We start from the raw sequence: 16,035 nt of genomic DNA on the forward strand, positions 1-16,035 counted from the left end.
TCCGAACTTAGAGTTCTTCCCTTTCCCTTTGCATGAAACTTCATTCCGGGAAAGGTAAGGAGCTGAAATCTAGAAAGGTTCCCCCCAGCCACATGGGTCTTTGTCGGGGGCTGTGGCACTGGGTGGGTGGGTGCAGAGGCGCCTGGCCCCTTCTCCTTGACCCTCAGTAGCAGCACCCTTGGGAGAAGGCAGGCTCTGGGATGAGCCGCGCTGGTGCTGGGAAGGCAGAGTCAGAGCAGCCGCTGAGCCTGGCGCTGATGGGGGAACAGATCAGGGGCGATTTTCCTGCAAGGAGAGGTGGGATGGTGGGAGCAAACCTGGCTCTGCAAGCTCCTGCTGCCTCCCTACCTCCCCGGCCCTGTGCTGCGTGCCTGGAAGAAGGAACGGGAGCTGGGGAAGCACGCAGGATGCCTCCAGGGTCCAACCCCACTGCAGCCACATCCCCACCCTCCAGCAACAGAGACAAAGGAGACCAAGACCAGCTCGCCCTTTAGCACCGGCTCTGCTGCTACCCCAGGACCTGCAGCAGTGGCGAGGCCGTGCTGGCGCCATGACCCGACGCTGCCCGAACATGCACGCGGCTGGGAGAGGGGCGAACGCCAGCAGGCAGCCGGGAGCCGAAAAGTCTGCTTGGAAAGGGAGAGAACCAGCCCAAGGGCAGGGAAAAATGAAGCTTGCAGCGAACCTGAGTGGGAACACGGGGCAGGAGCCGCTGTGTGCCTCTCTGGAGTGGCTGTGCCCATCGGGACGGTGCAGGAAAGCCCAGCTCCGGCACATGGTTGGTGCCAGGGGCTCCTCCTGCACCCCCAGTGCTGCCTTGGGTTCCCAGCGAGGTTCCCTGCTCCCCCCCTCCAGCTCCAGCACTGCTCGCCTGGCTGAATAATATTTTCATGCCTGTTTCAGACCCGCGCTCTGGGTGTCCCGGGGGACGTTTGTGCATGACATCACCCTCCCCCTCCCGTAAATCAGGCACGGGGCCGTGCACAGCCATGACCCATTCATGACAGGGATAAAATCCAGATGTTCCAGCGCTACGTGCAGCTGGGTCATTTCCTTTTTTGGCTAAAAACGTGAGGCTCTTGAGGCTGACTGAAAGAGGAGCCCGGGGGCCCTTTGTACAGAAACCTTTTGTGGTTAATCCCTGGAAACAGCGCTGCAGAAACAAGGAGTTGCGGTGCTGCTGCTGCAGGACGGGCTCAGCTGGAAACCTCCAGGGCCTGAGCTGCTCGCTCCTTGTTTGAGGCCGAGCAGCAGCAAAACCAGAGCCTGGCGCAGGTCGAAGGGCAGCAACAGCTACAAAAATCTTACGTGAAAAAAAAAAAAAATAAAAAAAAAACAACACGAGCTGCCAGAGGTGATGTTTGCAGGAGCTGGGAGAGTGCACACACAGAGCCAGTGCTGTGGTCCCGTTGCAGCACCCATGGGAGCTGCCGGCGCTGTGCTGGGGGATGGAGAGGGGTGCAGGGGGCCATTGAGTGTGGAGGAAGCTGTGGCAGCTGTTAGTAAATGAAAAGGAATCTGCGGAAAATAGTTTCAGATGTTCGGGGAATAACTGGCTCCCCAGCTGATAAAAGTGAGTAATGAGCACACAGCGCTGCGGGGCAGGCTGCCAGGAGGAGACCGCTCACCCCAGCTGGAGACCGCAGCCACATCCCCAGCAAAGCCCCCCCCCGAACCGGGAGCGTGGGGCGCGGGATGGGGAAGCTGCTCGGTGTAGTGGGGTACGAGCCCATGTCCTGGCTGCTGCTGAACCCCAAAGCCAGCCCCAAAACAGGACAGCCTGCCTGGACAGACAGACAGGCACCCCAGCGGTGTGAGGGAGCTGCCATTCCTCTGTCCTGGCCCCAAAGGACCCGTACAGCCGATGTGGTTTGGGGAAGGGGAAGCAAGAGAATAGGGAGAGTGCAGCCCCATCCCTCTGTGGGGTTTGGGGTAAGGACAAGGCCGTCAGGCGGCCCTGCCCCTCGAGAAACACACGGGAGCGAGTGTCACTAAAACAGTTTATTATAGAAAGCCGTAGGAAACGTACAGGAGGCTGAGGTTGAGGACACTTCCTTCTAGAGACTGCTCCAAGCACCTCAAAGTAGCAAACACACAAACTCTGATTTGCCTGCATCAAAGCTTTCAAACGAGGGTTCAACGGGGATCAGAATGCAGAGTTAATAACACTTCAACATGCATAACTTCTTTTTTTTTTACTCCTACGTGAATCCTGGGCAGGGGGGCTAGCCCCTTCATCCCGCAGCTGGTTACAAAATGACAGATATTCATGACAAAAGAGTACAAAAGGAGAAAAAAAAAAAAACACAAAGAAAAACACAAGAAGATGCCTTCAGAGAAGCATGTGGCGGTCTAAGCAGGAAAGCAGGGCTGGGACAAGTATCCCGAGCAGGACAGAGCAGAGGGGATGGAGACAAGGCAGGCACAAGCACCCCCCTGCAGAGGGGCTCTGGGGGGGCCCAGGGCCAGCCCAGCACCAGGCAAGGATGGCAGAAGCCCTTGGGTGAGCTCAGGGCGTCCTGTTGTATGCAGTTAGGACGAAGCAGGGCCTTGGAGACACAAAGCCCCTCGCCAGGAGCCCCATGCACACCACGGATGTTCAGTACTGGCAGGAACAGGCTGGGGACACTGGGACAGAGCCCTGAGGGTCCCTGGGGCTTGGGACAGAGCGCTCCAGACCTGTGAGCACTGCCAGCTCCCTTTCTGCTTCTAATTGAGCACTCTGCCACTGAGCCATGCTGAGAAAAGGGCCTGGCATGCAGGCAGCGAGGTGGCTAGGGACATCCGGAGGTCGATTTCATCGGGTGACATGCTCTGCTCCTGGCCACGCTCCAGTCTTGGTGTCCCCAAACCTCCCAAAATAGGGCAGAGAGCCCTGCATGCATGGGCTGTGCAGGGGTGAGGGGAAGGCTGTGCTGCAAAGCCACCCGGGGCACGGGCTGAAGGGCCAAGCTGTGTGGACAGGGAGCTGCAGCCTTACAGCACGCAGAGCGAGGGGAGCACCCGGGGAAAAGAGAAGGCTCGGTGCTGTGCCAAGGGGAGCGAATGCATGCTGCCAGCGTGCAGACCCAGCAGCCCAGCGCTGAAGCCGCTGCTGCCGCCCTTTGCTCAGCTCGTGCCCGGTCAGACAGGAAGCAAAAGGAAAGAGTAAATAATGGGGGGATCTCGAATCTCCTTTTTTTCGACTTTATTTAGCTTTGGCTCCGCACAGAGCCTTAGCGTAGCATACTCTAGCCTTCAGGGAGGGGCACAAGGAACCTCCTGAACACACCGCGGTTCGGGGGCAGCCCTCATCTCCTACGCCTCGTGCCCGGCCCTTGAAATGCTGTCAGGGGGATCTGGCACAAAGACCCTGAAGAATAGAGAAAGCCCCTGCCCCACGGTGTCGTCAGAGGCTCATAGGTCGCTGCTGCAGTCGCGGCACAGGATCTCATCATTGTCAGGGATAAAGCCCTTCCCGACCAGCGAGGTGTTACAGCGGGCGCAGTTAAAGCAATTATGGTGCCAGTGACGGTCCTCGAAGGAGACGTATTTACCTCCACCAAAGCCTGTGGGAGGGACAGAGCACAGTGTTAAAACCCCTGGGACACTCGGACAAGCTGTCTGTACAGGCGTGGGGTTTGGTTCATCTCCAGGCCAGCTGCCAGGGTACCAAACACCCTGCAGAACTGAACACATCTGAAATATGGATCTCCACTCTCAGAGGGTGAAGAGGAGCAAAATGATTCTACTGCAGATTCTGCTGGGCTGCAGAAGTGCCTAGAGGCACCTGAACAAGCTTGTGGGGTGGAGATGGGTGAGCATCACATGGACCCGGGTGAGCTGCAGAGGGCAGCTTCACCCCGAGGAGTTCCCCTGGGAACTCAGCCACGTCCTGCCTGGAGGAAGCGCCCTGTCATCAGGGCCATCCCGCTCACCTGTGATGGGCTTTGTGCAGGCACTGCACTTCTTGGCATAGAGGTTTCCAAAGCACTTGATGCAGTAGGGGTTGTCATCCTGGGAGGTGAACTGCTGGCCAGCCAGGGGGGTCTTGCAGCCCGTGCAGACAAAGCACTCCTTGTGCCACGGCTCGTCCCGGTAGGTCACCCCTCCCTTGGTCAGGGTCTGCAGGAAGAGAGAGCACATGGGTGACACACGGGCACGGCCATGCAGGAGGTGCTGTCACCCAGGGTGCTGTCACCCAAATCTTTTTCTGATGGGGGTTGGAGAGGGCTGGAGCACAGCCTGCACAGCCCTGGCACTGTTGGAGCAGAGCAGCCACTGACAGGCAGCAGCTGGGCCATCCATGAGTCCCCTGTCCTCTCCTCCCAGCCAGGGGAGATGGGGGCCCACCCCAGCACCATCCCACCACCCCTTCGTGGCAGGAGCAGGGAACGCAGCCCTGGACCACGGGATGAGGGTTTTGGGCTGCCCGGCCAGCTGTACCTTTTTGCAGCGAGTGCAGCGAGGAGCAAACTTGCTCTCGTAGCAGGGGACACAGTAATAATCCTTCTGGTCTGGGATGAAGGACCGCGACCCGATGGGCTGCTGGCAGCTGCTGCATATGAAGCAGTGCTCGTGCCAGGTTTGTCCGTTGTACTCCAGCTTGCGGGACCCTGCAAGAAGAGCGGTGCTCAGAGAGGCAGGAAGGGGCACACGCACTCACACAGGAGGCTGTGCAGGACAAAACGGGGTCCTGCACACCGTGGCACGGGCAAACGGGGCCACGCAGATGGCTGGGGAGGAGTCCCCAGGTCCAGCTGGCAGCCACGAGCAGAGGGAGGGCTGTGGCAACATGCCCCCTGCACCAGCACAGGCCACGGCAGAGAAGCCTGTTGTAACCCATAGCTGAAGTGGGTGCCAAAATGGCCAAGCAAAGACACTCCTTTGCCTCGGGCTATCCACAGAGACGCACCTTCAGCCATTCCTTCCTTTCTTGTCAGCACACATCAGAAAATGCCCAGGAAACCCTTTGTTATTTCCTCCCCGTCTCACTTCCCCATAAAAAAAAAAAAAAGGGTAACAGACAGACAGGGCTGTGCTGATCGCATCTTGGCATCCTGCTGTCCTGCCAGACGGCGCCCAGCCCGTGCTGTACTCTGTCAGTGCAGCAGGAGGGCAGAAATCCACCTCTCCCTTGCTGCTCCAGCGCTGCAGCCTGCAGCCCCATCCAGTGCTGCTGGAACTTGAGCAAACCGCAGCCCTGGCGCCTGCCCGCTCCTACCTGGCATGACCGTCTTCTCACAGGCGATGCACTTGGAGGAGAACTCGCTGCAGTAGCAGTCGTTGCACAGCAGCTCCTCGTCCTGGCAGGTGAAGGGCTCGTCGGCCAGCGAGCGGTCGCAGCGGAAGCAGCGGAAGCAGTGCTCGTGGTAGTGGCGATCCTCGTAGTACAGCTCCTGGGGTGGACAGCGAGGTGAGGGGGGGTTGGGGACGAGCACCCGGAGCCCGTGATGCTCAGCACGGGGCCCTTACTCACTCTGCAGTCGTGGCCGATGAGCTCCTTGCACTCGTCGCAGGTGTTGGCGAAGTGGGCGTCGTAGCAGGGGATGCAGTACGGGCCGTTGTCCATCTGGATGTACTTGCGCCCGTACAGGGACTCCTTGCAGTTGTCGCAGTCGAAGCACTCGGTCATGGTGCCGGTCTGGGGGCCTCCTTCACCTGCTGGGAGAAGGAGCAGAGGCGCTCGCTCAGCACCGCCTCACCCTGCCGAGATAAGCCCTGATATCCCTACAGGACAAGGACCTCAAACCCTGCTTGTGGCCGACAACCGGCCGCTGTCGGGACAGGTCAGAGGCATTTCCAAAAACGCCCGCAGGCGGTCAGGGCTGAGGCTGAATCTGGCCCCGGTTTTCCGCTCGCACTCGGCACCCGGAGCACGTAGGCACCGAGGCACCGCCCGGAGAAACCCAGACACGTGGGCATGGGGTGAGCTTCCCGCTGCCCCGCTCCTTGCTGGGAAGCACAGGGTAAAGGATGACCGAAACCAGAAGAATTTTTCTGCAGAATTCTGATTTAGCACCCGGAACGGCCCCATGTGCACGCTGGGCACCGCTGTCACACCCAAGCCAGGCACCGTGAGGGAGAGCCGCCTCCCGACCCCCTTTGGAGACCCCCATGAGCTGCCAACACGGCCCCGCACCACGAGCAAGATTCCTGGGGACGGCTCATGGGCCGATGCTCCGCCTGATCCAGCTGTCAGCATTTCCAGCGCTGGAACTTCTCCAGGACTTTTTACAGCTGCTCCGTGGGGAAGCAGAAATCGGGCACCCCGCGCCGTGCCCGGCTACGAAGCCACGTCCCAGCAAAGCTCTTTGCACGTGTTGCTCCAGCTACAAACCCTCTTCGGGGAGCAGGCACTGGGGAGGACGGGTGGTTTACGAGCCAGGGAGGTGCTCGGGCTTTGCAGGCAGCTCAGACACCACGCGCTGCCCCGCTCTCCCCCTCGGACGAGCGGCACACAGAACAACCACACGCTCCTCGGAACCCCGATTCCGGAGCGCGAGCACCTTCCTGCTGCTTGCTTTAACCTGGTTATTCCTAAATATGGAATTCTCCGCTTGCAAATTCACACCCTTCTGCAATACCAGCTCGCTGTCAAGTGTAGACAAGCCCAGGGAATTACATCTGAGCAGTCAGCGGCGGAGCCGCACGCTGCAGCTTCCTCCAGGACCCCCCCTGCGCCAGGAGGAGCTGCGTGGCCCCATCTGCAGCCCCAAGCTCGGTGGGGGCAGCAGCTCCCCACCACCCCGTGGCCCCCTCCCCAAGGTTTCCCCTGTGGCAGCGGCTGTCCCTTGATGCTGGGAGGCCCCCGCGGGGCAGGAGCTGATCCAGACAGCTCTGACTCAGGCAGCGAGCTCCCCAGCGCTATTCTTGGGCAAGTTCCACGGCTCCCAGCTGTTGTCAAGCCTGGTATGTGCTGATAGCGCTGCCGGGGAATAAATCGAGTGTTCCCACATGGCTACGTGACCAGCGGACGGGGAACAAAGTCCCCCTTCAGATGCTCTCGCTGCCCAGCTGCCGCCTGCCGTGGGAGCAGCTCCACGGCCCCCAGCCCACCCGGGCAGCTCCCAGTTTGGGACTGGAGATGGGGCAGGCGCTCGGGGAGGTTTTCCCGAAGGAGCCCGGTGAGTGCCGGTGCCGGGGGTGGCCCCGTTGCCCCAGCTCTGCCCTCCCAGCACCCTCCCATTACGGTGCCCACGCACAGGGGCAGCAGCTCCTGCGCCCCCCATCCGCGTCCCACCGCCGCCCCGCTTGCCTTGGCTCCCTGCAGCCACCCGGGACCTCTCTTCGCTGGCGAAGAATGAAAACTGAATTACCACCCTCCTCCTCCCAGCCCTTCCGAGGAGAGGAACTTTCCAAGGTGTGTCTTGTAATAAAAGGGCCTCTAATAAGCACTCCTGCCCTGGGAGCCACGATACCGTCGGGGCTAGGAGGTACCGTGTTTGCTCAATGGGCTGTGCTATCTCCGTGGTCCTAAAACACAGGGGCAGAGGGCAGCAAAAAACACACGGGGAGGAAAAACAACTGGGTGGGAGAAGCCTTGGGTTCTACTGGTGAGATGGACTCAGCCCCCAAGCGCTGCTGTCCCCAGCCTGGAGGCTGCCCTTCCCCGTCCCCAACCTCAAAGCAAGGCACAGCATTTTGCTAAGGGCAGCGGGGGCTCCCCCAGCCCCGACCCGCTGTGCTGAGGCAGGTGCTGCTGCCCCAAAAGTGTCCCGGCCCCCAGCCCCACACGTACCCTCAGCACCCAGTGTCACCCAGTACCACCCAGCAAGGCCCAGGTGAGCAGTGGGTGCACCAACAGCGTCCCTGCAGCACGACCCCGCTCCCCCCTGGCACAGCTGAGCGAGTGCTGTGACCAAAAGAGGGCTTAAAAACAAAAGTGACAGGACAGGAACATTTCAATCCCAAATGCTGTTTGTCATCCCGGCTGCTCTCAGTGCCAGCCCCTGCTCTGCCACCGCCAGCTGGCACCCACCACGAGCACCGGGGCAGCACCGTGGGTGCCACTGGGTGCTGCCTTTGCTGCAGGGTACCGAGCAGACATAGAGGATTGAGAGAAAACCAGATGAACCCTCTGAAAATGATATCCCTGGTTAGCCCCTAAAGCATCGTCTGAAGCCACACCGTGCTGGCAGGACGCCTGCTGAAGCCCCTGAACTGGGAGAACTGGGTGCACTGGGAGCAAAGGGTTGCTCCGCAGGGTATTGCTGCCATCCAGCTCCTCCCGGGCTGTGCTCACCCCTGCTTTGAGTGGATTTTCCCCCAAATCAGACTGTCCCTGTCGGTCCCAGCTGGCCCAGCCCCAGAGCCTGAGCAGGCCGGGGGTGCAGGGACTGTGATGAGCCAGCGCTGAGCATCGCATGGCTGGGGCTGCCGTGAGAGCACACAGGATCGGACTGCACGATGCCCTTTCCAGAGAATAAAGACCAGCCCCAGGAAGTTTGATCGGAGTTATTTGCATTAGATAAGCTGTGAGGAAGCAATCTGTTTGCTCCCTTTGTTCTGGTCGCGCATGCACTGTCAAACCCCTGCCCCACGCCAAAGCAAACTGCATCTTCACCCCCGTGGGCACGGCACCACTGGGGACCAAGTTCATGGCGAAGGGGAAAGGAAAGAAAGAGAGCAAAGGAGTTGTAAAAAGCCCATAATTCTTACGAATCGGGGACTTGGAAATTGTCTCCTTTCATGAAGAAAAGAGGTGGAGTTTTTAAAGCGTCGTTTAAAAACAAAACTTTAATTGATGCTCAGATTTAGCAGGCACTTCTAAATATAGGCAGTCACTATGTGTGCTAATTAGCGTGTGCTCCTACTCTGCAGCCTGCACCACCCTGTAAACACAGGCTGACTACGTGATGCCTTCCACTGCTAGCCAAGGAGTTGCCCGAAACGAGGGGATTCCAGCTGCAAAGGGAGCTTTTGTTTGCCTGTCGCAGGACAAGTGCGGTGCCTGCAGGACCAGGTCTGTCGCACGTGGGGACGGTGGAGCTGGACACGGGGTGTTCTCGCAGCTGTCTCACTGTCCAAAGGCAAAAATACCACCAAATATCTGCTTGCCAGCTGCCTGCCCGTTCCTCCTGACCGATATAGCCGTGCTCACGGAGGGAAGGAAGTTCGGTTCCTCTCCTGTGCCCAGGAACAAACAGCTTTGGCAACAAGAGCTCCTCTCGCAAACAACATTCAGGGTGCTCCGGGATGCAAACCTGATCAGTCTGGAACAGGGCTCAGAATAACTTCATGTCTGAGAAAGGTCAGCGATCCGCCAAGGACACGCAGCAGAGGCCACTTTCTAATTAGAGAGCAGCGTGCCCGTAACGCTGCGGCGGGACAGCAGAGGCTTAGCGACAGCCCCGGGATATCGTGACATTAACATCTACAAACCGGGGTCCTGTTATGCAAATAGGGCAAGGGCCAGGCTTTCTGCAAACCCTTCAGAGTTTGATGAGCCTTCGGAGGCCGTTCCCACTACCAGGAGCTCCTTCAGCCCGAGCGCCCCGCGGTCGCTGTCAGGTCACGTCCACGAAGCCACCCGAGCGCACGAGGCTATTCCAAAGGAAACACTTAATCTTTCCAGGGCACAGGAATAGACCTGTCTTTGGCTCTGTGTGCCAGGCTCCTGCCTATCCTCGCCTCCCCCTTGTGCAGTCTCACTTCACACCTAAACAGACACGCGGCCGGCGAGGCGCGGCGCTGCGGGCCAGGCTCCCCATGTAAGGACGAAACTGTCCAGGGAGGAGGCTTTGAAAGACGGTCCTGGGCGTGCTTCAAGGTCAGGAGAGGGGAAGAACGCTTTTTGTTCCTGCTGGCTTTCCAGAACCATTCCGGGTCCTGGAATCTGTGCGAAATTGTTTCTGCCTCTCGCCGACCCTAAAAGGGAAACCAGCTGCTCGCTCAGGGGAGCGGCGCTGGCCCCTGCGTTCTGCTGCGAACTGAAAACCTTCCCCTGCCCTGACACCGCTTCCGCAGCTTTATGGGGCCGCGTGGGGCCAGCTCCCCTGCCCCTCCTCACACTACAACCTCCCCGTTTGCCCCCTCGCCCTGCTCCCAACCCCATGAGCTGCAAGCCTGGCACAGCGGGCACAACATCCCCGCCTGCAGCTTCCAGGTGAGAGGTTGGGGGAAGCTTGCCAGGACGGTGCCGAGCATTTTGCCAGGGTAAGGCAGCCGGATCCAGCCTGCCCGTTGGCAGTGCTGTTGCACCAAGCCTTCCCCGCCTGCTCCGAGCACCCCTGAGTCATTTCCTGCCTGCGGCTGCACCTCTGAGCTCCCTTCCAGCCCCACAGGCTGCCCAAGGGCACGGCGGCGAGGAGCAGAGTGCCTGCAGGGAGGCAGGAGAGAAAAGGCTCAGCCGGGCGTATGGCACACGGCCGTGCTCTGGTGTGTGTCTGTGCCAGACAGAGCTGCAGTGTCGTCGCTTCCCCTGGCACAGGGGGACCCATCGCCTGCCCGAAGGCAGCTGAGAAGGCACGAGGCTGGCTTCAATTGTTGCATTTTACTACAGCCTTAGGATGGCAAACTGAGGTTTCTGAGCATTCAGAAAATATCTGAGATGCCCTCCACTCAAAGTGCCAAACCACAGCCCACGGGCTCGCCCCAACACATCGAGATACAGATTAAGATAAGAGCTAGAAGCTCAACCATCCCCAACCCAGTTTGATCTTACCAGAAACTCTCAGGCACTGGCAGCCCCCGCTGCCCAGAGGATCCCACTGCGCAGCCGCGGCTGGGACATCGCGCCCAGCCCCAGCTCAGCGGTGGCAATGACCCCATGGTGCAGGGGACGGCCACCACTGCTGTGCCACGCTGCCTACAGGCAGCAGGAGGGTGCACAGGGCCCGATCCTGCCTAAACACAGCCCCCCAAAAAGACAGGAGGCTGAAGAGTGAGGTAAGGCATACAACGTGAGGAGGAGACCTCAGAGAGTGAAAGCCCGACGCTGGTAGGCACAACAAGAGGTGCCCCTGCCTCCAACGCCAGAAAGGAAGCACCTGTGTCATTTTATACGTTACTGACGTGGCACGCTGTGCATGCCAATTTTTATGGTCCTTATCAGCATCGTTCCATGGAAGTGGAGAAGAAGGGACACAGGAGGTCACCTCGCAGCCAGCTACAGCAGAGGCATCTCCGCAGCTTGCAGGAGCTTGGCACCGTCTCCAGGAGGCCAGGCTCCCTCCTGTGCTTTCACACTTTCTTGCAACACCAGCCAGAAACAAATTCTGGGAGCAAAATGACCTAAGTATTTGCTGGTATCTGCCCGACCAGATACACTCAAAAGACCTGGAAAGCAGCAACGATTTCTTAAAGTTTACATTAAATTTCTGAATTACCCAGTCAACAAACTTTAGAGAGACTGCACGCCGAGTCAGCAACCTGCACACGGGGATAGTTTTGGCCCTGAGGTGCTTCCAGACTTTCCAGTAGACCCGGCCAGGTCTGCCAAAATCTCGGTACCCCCAGAAGCGAGCTGCCGTGCCCATGGATGGGACGTGGTGGGGCTGTCAGGAAGAGCAGGGTCCTAAGGAACTCCAAAACTCTGCTTTCAAAACACAAACGAGTTCGTAGACCTTTATCCCCTGGTAGTAAATTCCTCGTCCTTTCTCCAAAGATAAGGGCACAGAAAACAAAACTTTTCCTGTGTGAAAGGAAACCTGCTGCTAGCAAGTCAGGCTCTCACAAAGCAGCATCCCCATACAAGGTAATGGGACAAAGCTCCGAGCTGGTGTTTGTACACACTGGGACATTTGTCCTTTAAAGAAAGAACCTCTTTAACGAGGCCACATTTGCAAGAGATTCCAACTTTCCATACCACGGTGGAAAAGCAGGCGGGATTGCCCATCTGAGATTCAAACAGCAATTTCTCAGGGCCGGGACCTTGTTTTGCACTTGTTTTTGAGCTACTTCTGTCCCTCTCCTCCCCAGCTCGTTCCTATCAGAGCAGATCCACTCAGCCCAGCCGCGAGGGGAAGGATCCACAGGGCTGAGCATGGAGACCTGGGCTTTGGGGTCAGGGAAAGAGAAAATCCATCCCAGTGAGAAACACCAGGCTTCCCAGGGGTGCCCACCCTCACTGTCTCTACCCACCTTCCAAAACGCGAGCAAGGACAGCAGAGCAGGCTGACAAGGCAACAGGCAACATCCCGTTCAGCCTTTCCTCCAGGCTTAGTTTCTCTGGGGAAAGTGAATTCTACCAGGGTTGAAGAAAGAGGCTTGAGAGTCCCTTCTACACAACCAGAAAATGAAAAACTCTGCCCAGGAAGAAAGGAGAGGACAATTTCAGAGCTAGAAGTGTATTACTAAACACCTGTAAGGATTAATTAATGGTCATGAATAGTTAATTAATCCTTACAGGTGTTTAGTAGTACAGTTCTAATTGTATTAGAACAAACTAATGGCCCTGAAAATGGTCCTGAACAAAATCCTGCCTCTTCAGATGGTGTTGGGCTGAGGGCACAGCTACCAGAGCAGAGCTGTTGGGCTGCATTCAGAGCACTCACGCCGTGTCACTCTGCTGACATGAAGACTGAGTTTTGTTTAAGAGATTGGCTGTTAATTTGATTTAAAGTCATATACAAAGTAAGCAAATTCTGCACAGGCAGCAGGAAGTCAGGAGTGGAAAGCACTTGGGCAGCTCAGACCCGTCGCGCTGCAAGCTGGCCACTTCACTCCAGGAAAGGAGCCCAAGAGCAGAGGAGCTCGATAGGAACACCGAAACTTCTCCCCAGCCAAATCGAGTCTCGTTTACCAGATAGTGGCTTCAGAAGGTGCCAGAAGAGATTCTGGCAGGTCTCCCAAGAGGTGTGGGAGAGGAGAGCCTGGCCCGAGCTCCCCGCCGCAGGTACCTTCCCCTGCCCTGCGCAACACCGACCGAGCAGGAGGAGCTGCTGGCAGCAGCAGCTTGCAACAAACCAAACACCGCTGCTGAAGCTGGTGACCGGCTGCAGGGCAGCAGCTGCAGACATGGCCAGGGTGACCATAATTGGAAGAAAGGTGCCGGAGCCAAGTTTTAGGGAGCGTGACCGAGCGCGGGAGCTTTGGTGCGGTCAGAGCAGCAGGGACTCGTGCCCCGGGGAAGTGGCAGTGGTTTGCAGCAGTTCTTCAAACGGAGCAAGCATGCAACTGGTTTCAGCACTCCTGCTCCCTTCTCCCCTCATTGCATTTAAGGGAAGGATATGTTACGGTAACTGATATCAAAAACGTGCATATTGAGCTTTGGGATTTCCTCGTTTGTGGCACAGCCGGTGCGCATCGCACCAGCTCAGCAGCAGCACTGCCAGCGTTGGGCACAAAACTCCCTGCATGGGAGCAGTCACAACTCCTATCTGCCCAGGGAGCCTCAACAGCACCAGCAAAAACACCATCAGCAAGAGGGTGCCTGACAAATCCCATCTGCAGGGTCTGCCAGTGGCAAATCCACAAGTTTCCTTGTTTTTCCTTTTTCAACTAGAAAGCCGGACGAGAGTAAGGAACGCGTTTATTGCGCTTGGCTGAATAAACCTTTCAGATATATTGAGGACACCATACGTTCATAGCCATCATCCTACTGGCAACAAACAGTAATGCAAGAAAGCAAACAAACCCTAAAGATAGCCATCGACCATACAAAACAAATTAATGGGCAGTGGCTGGCCTCCAGGGCCCAGGTTTCATACCAGGTCTAGGCAGGAGCTAATCTGGAAAGTGCCTGTTGCTTAGAGGTGGATTAGTTTATCTGTGAACCTTCTTTGCCCTTGTCATTAGAAAGTGATGGACAAGAAAAGGTGGTGGGAAGGGACCGTAACTGGATGAGGGTTCACCAAGAAAGTCATGAAGGGAGTATATATAAGTGCACGTGAAACTGCAAGCTGTGTGCATGGGGCCTCATGTTACCGCCCTGCTGCAGCGTGTTGTTCTTGCTCTGTGCTCTGCAGCCTCATCCCACCGCACATCGCCGTGATTACAGCCCTGCACGAGGAACAGGGCCCCCTCCACAAAGCAACCATATAACAAACGTGCCCACAAAGAGCAAACAGGAAAACACGCTCACGCCACAAACCCCAGAGTGCTGCGCTGCTTGGAGCCCAGGACGTCCTAAATCTTCCAAATGCGGCAACCCGGGGAGATCTGTGCAATGCCCTGGCTGTGACAGAAACAAAAAGGGAGTCCCGGAGAGCAGGCATGTTGTTAGGATTATTATCTAAGCAATGAAAGTTTAATTTTGGACTGAGCTGATTTATGCCCAGAAACCCCAGCACTTGGTCCGTGGCCGTACAAATGCCTGACGGCTCAGCCAGCTGCACGAGCCGAGGGCTCCGGCAAGAAGGTTTCAAAAATCTCTTTTCGCCCCATGAAATAAAGGTCATAGGCAGTACACGAGAATTCAAACATGAAAGCTTGGCAGGAAATGACTAAGTGCGCGCTGCAGCCAATTTACCTTCGTCTTAGATCTGCCCAGCACACAAGGATCTTGCAATTCAAACAGACATCGCAGCCTCCGCGCAGAAAAAAGAATCTGACTGCTCTAGTTGCTAGCTTTGAGGGTCAGTGCATCTCAGTACGGATATCACTACAAAATAAAAGAGTTCTGCTTTCTTTCCCTGAAGTTCTTATAATTCTAGCCTTATGCTGTAGTTTTTCCTTTTGCTTCCCTCAGAGACAGCTGCTTTTTTTTTTTTTTTTTAAATTGAGGCTTAAGCCACTCTTATTTCTGAGCAGATAAATCATTTAAATTGGTGTTCACAAAGCCGTTTGTAGTGCCTGACTAAAAGGTACTTACAGGATTACACCTCTGTTTTGCACACAGAGGTAATCGAGGGGCTGCTTCGAGCTTGCTTCTAAGCAAGCACGCACAGGGGCTTGTGGACAGACTGCGCGGGACACGTGCAGCCACGGTGCACACACACTGAAAAGCAAACCTGTGTGTGCTGAGCCCCATCCCCTATTAACTGCCTCCTCCAGAAATCCTGGCAGCTCTTTTCTTGATTAAGGGTCAGCTCAATTTCTACTTGTTGTGTGCTTTTTTTTCTTGTTTTAGTAAACAGAGTAACTTCGACTTACAGGAGCAGGAAAAGACACGTAAAACAGACACGTTTTATTTATTCCCTTTTTCAGTCGAATCCTTTGTCTCCCAAACCCCAGAATTTATAGTTAACATCAGAGGAAGGTAGCCTGCACTGTGACCCCTGCAGTTTTGCCCTTTCAGGGCTCTCCACCTGCATGCAAAATCAACAGAGCGAAGCCGAAGTCAGCAAGGTGCCCGGGAGACATTGCCATGTCACTCGTGTGCCACGCAGCTGCCTTTCTGCTGTCTGATCACCAACCGTGGGCCCCTTTGCCTCTGCAGGATATTGTAATGAGAAATAAGGGCAGCCTCTGCCTGGAGCCCTTTTTACAGCTGCTGGTGTCCCTTGCAAAGCAAAGGCAATTACAGCCCTGTAACCCGCAGCATGTGAGCGCTTCTAAATCTGGGGAAGGACTGAATCCTGGCAAAGGCAAATTGTCTCAGGTTACCGTCCCGAGAACTGCTCGCTCGTGGCCCGAAACACAACTAGGATCCCCTGTTGCCTGGGAGATGCTGCGTGAGCCAGCTGCAGCCGTCCAGCAAAAGGGCCGAGCTCTCCAAGGACAGCAGCTGAGCCCTCCAGAGAGGAGTCAGGCAGGGGCCATAGGAAGAGGAAGATCTCGTTGAGCCACTGTCTTGCCAACGCAGACGTGAACCAAGTTTCTGTCTTCTGGGGCTAACGATTTCTCTGCTAGGTGATCTGCTCCTCGGATGCCACTTGGGTTTAGCACACAGCCCTGGTCATGCAATCAAGTCTCCTCAGTAAATTCTTGCTGAAACCTTTACAAATTTCTCTTAATTATTGCACATCTTAAATTACAGAAACCATCGCTTGTAATTATCACGTATTTTACATAAAATCTCCAAGGAACGTGTCATTGCACGCACCAGAAGGAAATTTGCAGAAAGCAACAAGCTTCCCAGCTTCTGCCCTGCTGCAATAGTTGGAGGCACAGAGTCTTTGGTGGTACCTATGAAAGGGAAAACTTGCCACGTCCAGAAGACTTTGTGGGCAC

The 16,035-nt window shown here is 56.6% G+C and overlaps 1 protein-coding gene and 1 long non-coding RNA gene across 7 annotated transcripts in view; one reads left to right on the forward strand and one right to left on the reverse strand.

Moving 5' to 3' along the window:
- Nucleotides 1–2,168, forward strand: LOC119713616 (uncharacterized). Its single transcript, XR_005260835.2, has 2 exons — nt 1–54; nt 455–2,168. It is a non-coding gene; the product is annotated as an uncharacterized lncRNA (long non-coding RNA).
- FHL3 (four and a half LIM domains 3) overlaps nt 1,984–16,035 on the reverse strand; it is a 27,882-nt gene continuing 13,830 nt past the window's right edge. For 3 of the 6 annotated variants that reach the window (XM_027443754.3, XM_072027576.1, XM_027443756.3), the window contains exons 2-6: nt 5,459–5,643; nt 5,204–5,378; nt 4,426–4,595; nt 3,918–4,104; nt 1,984–3,548 (exon numbers count right to left, since the gene is read on the reverse strand). In XM_027443754.3, coding sequence (XP_027299555.1) covers nt 3,397–3,548; nt 3,918–4,104; nt 4,426–4,595; nt 5,204–5,378; nt 5,459–5,614 — 840 coding nt within the window. In that variant the 5' untranslated portion in view covers nt 5,615–5,643 and the 3' untranslated portion in view covers nt 1,984–3,396. Of the gene's footprint in view, nt 3,549–3,917; nt 4,105–4,425; nt 4,596–5,203; nt 5,379–5,458; nt 5,644–6,121; nt 6,814–16,035 lie in introns of those variants that run through there. The other 3 variants (XM_027443755.3, XM_027443757.3, XM_038167303.2) reach the window with 2 other exon arrangements.

Source organism: Anas platyrhynchos, chromosome 24 (assembly GCF_047663525.1).
Source record: "Anas platyrhynchos isolate ZD024472 breed Pekin duck chromosome 24, IASCAAS_PekinDuck_T2T, whole genome shotgun sequence".
Lineage (NCBI taxonomy): Eukaryota > Metazoa > Chordata > Aves > Anseriformes > Anatidae > Anas > Anas platyrhynchos.